At 63.5% G+C, this 1721-nt stretch overlaps 1 protein-coding gene across 1 annotated transcript; it reads left to right on the top strand.

Annotated features, from left to right (window-relative positions):
- Positions 1–144: 144 nt before the first annotated feature.
- LOC113980315 (nck-associated protein 1-like) lies at positions 145–1586 on the top strand (the record flags this gene model as incomplete). Its single annotated transcript, XM_027707540.1, has 2 exons — positions 145–284; positions 1467–1586. Coding segments are annotated over exons 1-2 (228 nt in total), but the record flags the coding sequence as incomplete, so codon positions are not given.
- Between the last annotated feature and the right edge of the window lie 135 nt (positions 1587–1721).

Below are 1721 nucleotides of genomic sequence, written 5' to 3'. Positions count from 1 at the left end.
TCCCACCCCCTACCCCTTTTCCTATCCCTTTTCTTACCCCTCCCCTGTCCTTTTCCCCCCCTTTCCCACCCCCTACCCCTTTTCCTATCCCTTTTCTTACCCCTCCCCTGCCCTTTTCCCCCTTTTCCCACTGTCCCGTGTCCCCCCGCAGTTTCTACCCCCGTCCCCTGGAGCGGATGTTCTCGCTGGCCCTGGAGGAGCCGCCCCTGCTGCGCTTCGCCATCGCCTTCCCCCTGCTCTGCGCCCACTTCTCGCGCTGCCCACACCCCCTGTGCCCCGAGGAGGTGGGTCCGGGGGGGTCCCAACCCGGGATTTGGGTCCCCAGTCTGGGATTTGTGTCCCCAACCCAGGATTTGTGTCCCCAACCCCGGATTTGTGTCCCCAAACTGGGATTTGTGTCCCCCCAACCCAGGATTTGTGTCCCCAACCCAGGATTTGTGTCCCCAACCCCGGATTTGTGTCCCCAAACCGGGATTTGTGTCCCCAGCCCGGGATTTTTGTCCCCAACCCCGGATTTGTGTCCCCAAACTGGGATTTGTGTCCCCCCAGTCTGGGATTTGTGTCCCCAAAATGGGATTTGTGTCCCCAACCCGGGATTTGTGTCCCCAACCCGGGATTTATGTCCCCCAACCCGGGATTTGTGTCCCCTGGCACAGGGCAGGGTCACCCCCTGTGCCCCAAGGAGGGCACGACCCCCCCGGGGGGGGCATCCAGGGGGATCCCCAACCTGGGATTTGTGTCCCCAACCCGGGATTTGTGTCCCCAAACTGGGATTTGTGTCCCCAGTCGGGGATTTGTGTCCCCCCAACCCGGGATTTGTGTCCCCTGGCACGGGGCAGGGTCACCCCCTGTGCCCTGAGGAGGTGGGTCCCTGTTCCCCCCAGTACCCCCAGTTGCAGACTCTAAGGGGTCCCTGTTCCCCCAGTACCCCCAGTTGCAGGCGGTGGGTCTCAAGGGGGGTCTCTCTTGCCCCAGTATCCCCAGTTGCAGGCTCTAAGGGGTCCCTGTTCCCCCAGTATCCCCAGTTGCAGGCTCTAAGGGGTCCCTGTTCCCCCAGTACCCCCAGTTGCAGGCTCTGGGGGGTTCTGAGGGTCCCTGTTCCCCCAGTACCCCCAGTTGCAGACTCTAAGGTGTCCCTGTTCCCCCCAGTACCCCCAGTTACAGGCTCTAAGGGGTTCCTGTTCCCCCAGTATCCCCAGTTACAGACTCTGAGGAGTCCCTGTTCCCCCATTATCCCCAGTTGATGTCTCTGGGGGTCCCTATTTCCCCCCAGTACCCCCAGTTGCAGACTTGGGGGGGGTTCTGAAGGGTCCCTGTTCCCCCAGTACCCCCAGTTGCAGATTCTGGGGGGTTCTGAGGGTCCCTGTTCCCCCAGTACCCCCAGTTGCAGACTCTAAGGGGTCCCTTTCCCCCCAGTACCCCCAGTTGCAGGCTCTGGGGGGTTCTGAGGGTCCCTGTTCCCCCAGTACCCCCAGTTGCAGGCTGTGGCTGTGGGGCAGTGCCACAAGTTCCTGGAGGAGCTGGCCCGGGTGGGCAGTGCCTGCGCCCTGGACGCCTGCGCCGAGCAGCACAACCTCAGCCAGCAGGTGGGAATGGGGGGACTGGGGGGCTTCGGGGGGACCCAGGGGGCTTGGGGGGCTTTGGGTGGGCCCAGGACACCCCTGGGGCTCGGGGGGCTTTGGGGGGACCCAGGATGTCCCAGGGCTTTGGGAGGTTTCAGG

Source organism: Neopelma chrysocephalum, unplaced genomic scaffold (genome assembly GCF_003984885.1).
Source record: "Neopelma chrysocephalum unplaced genomic scaffold, ASM398488v2 Primary Assembly neopelma1_93624, whole genome shotgun sequence".
Taxonomy (NCBI): Eukaryota; Metazoa; Chordata; class Aves; order Passeriformes; family Pipridae; genus Neopelma; species Neopelma chrysocephalum.
The sequence above is the reverse complement of the archived record's forward strand: the minus strand, read 5'-3'. Positions and strand labels throughout refer to the sequence as shown.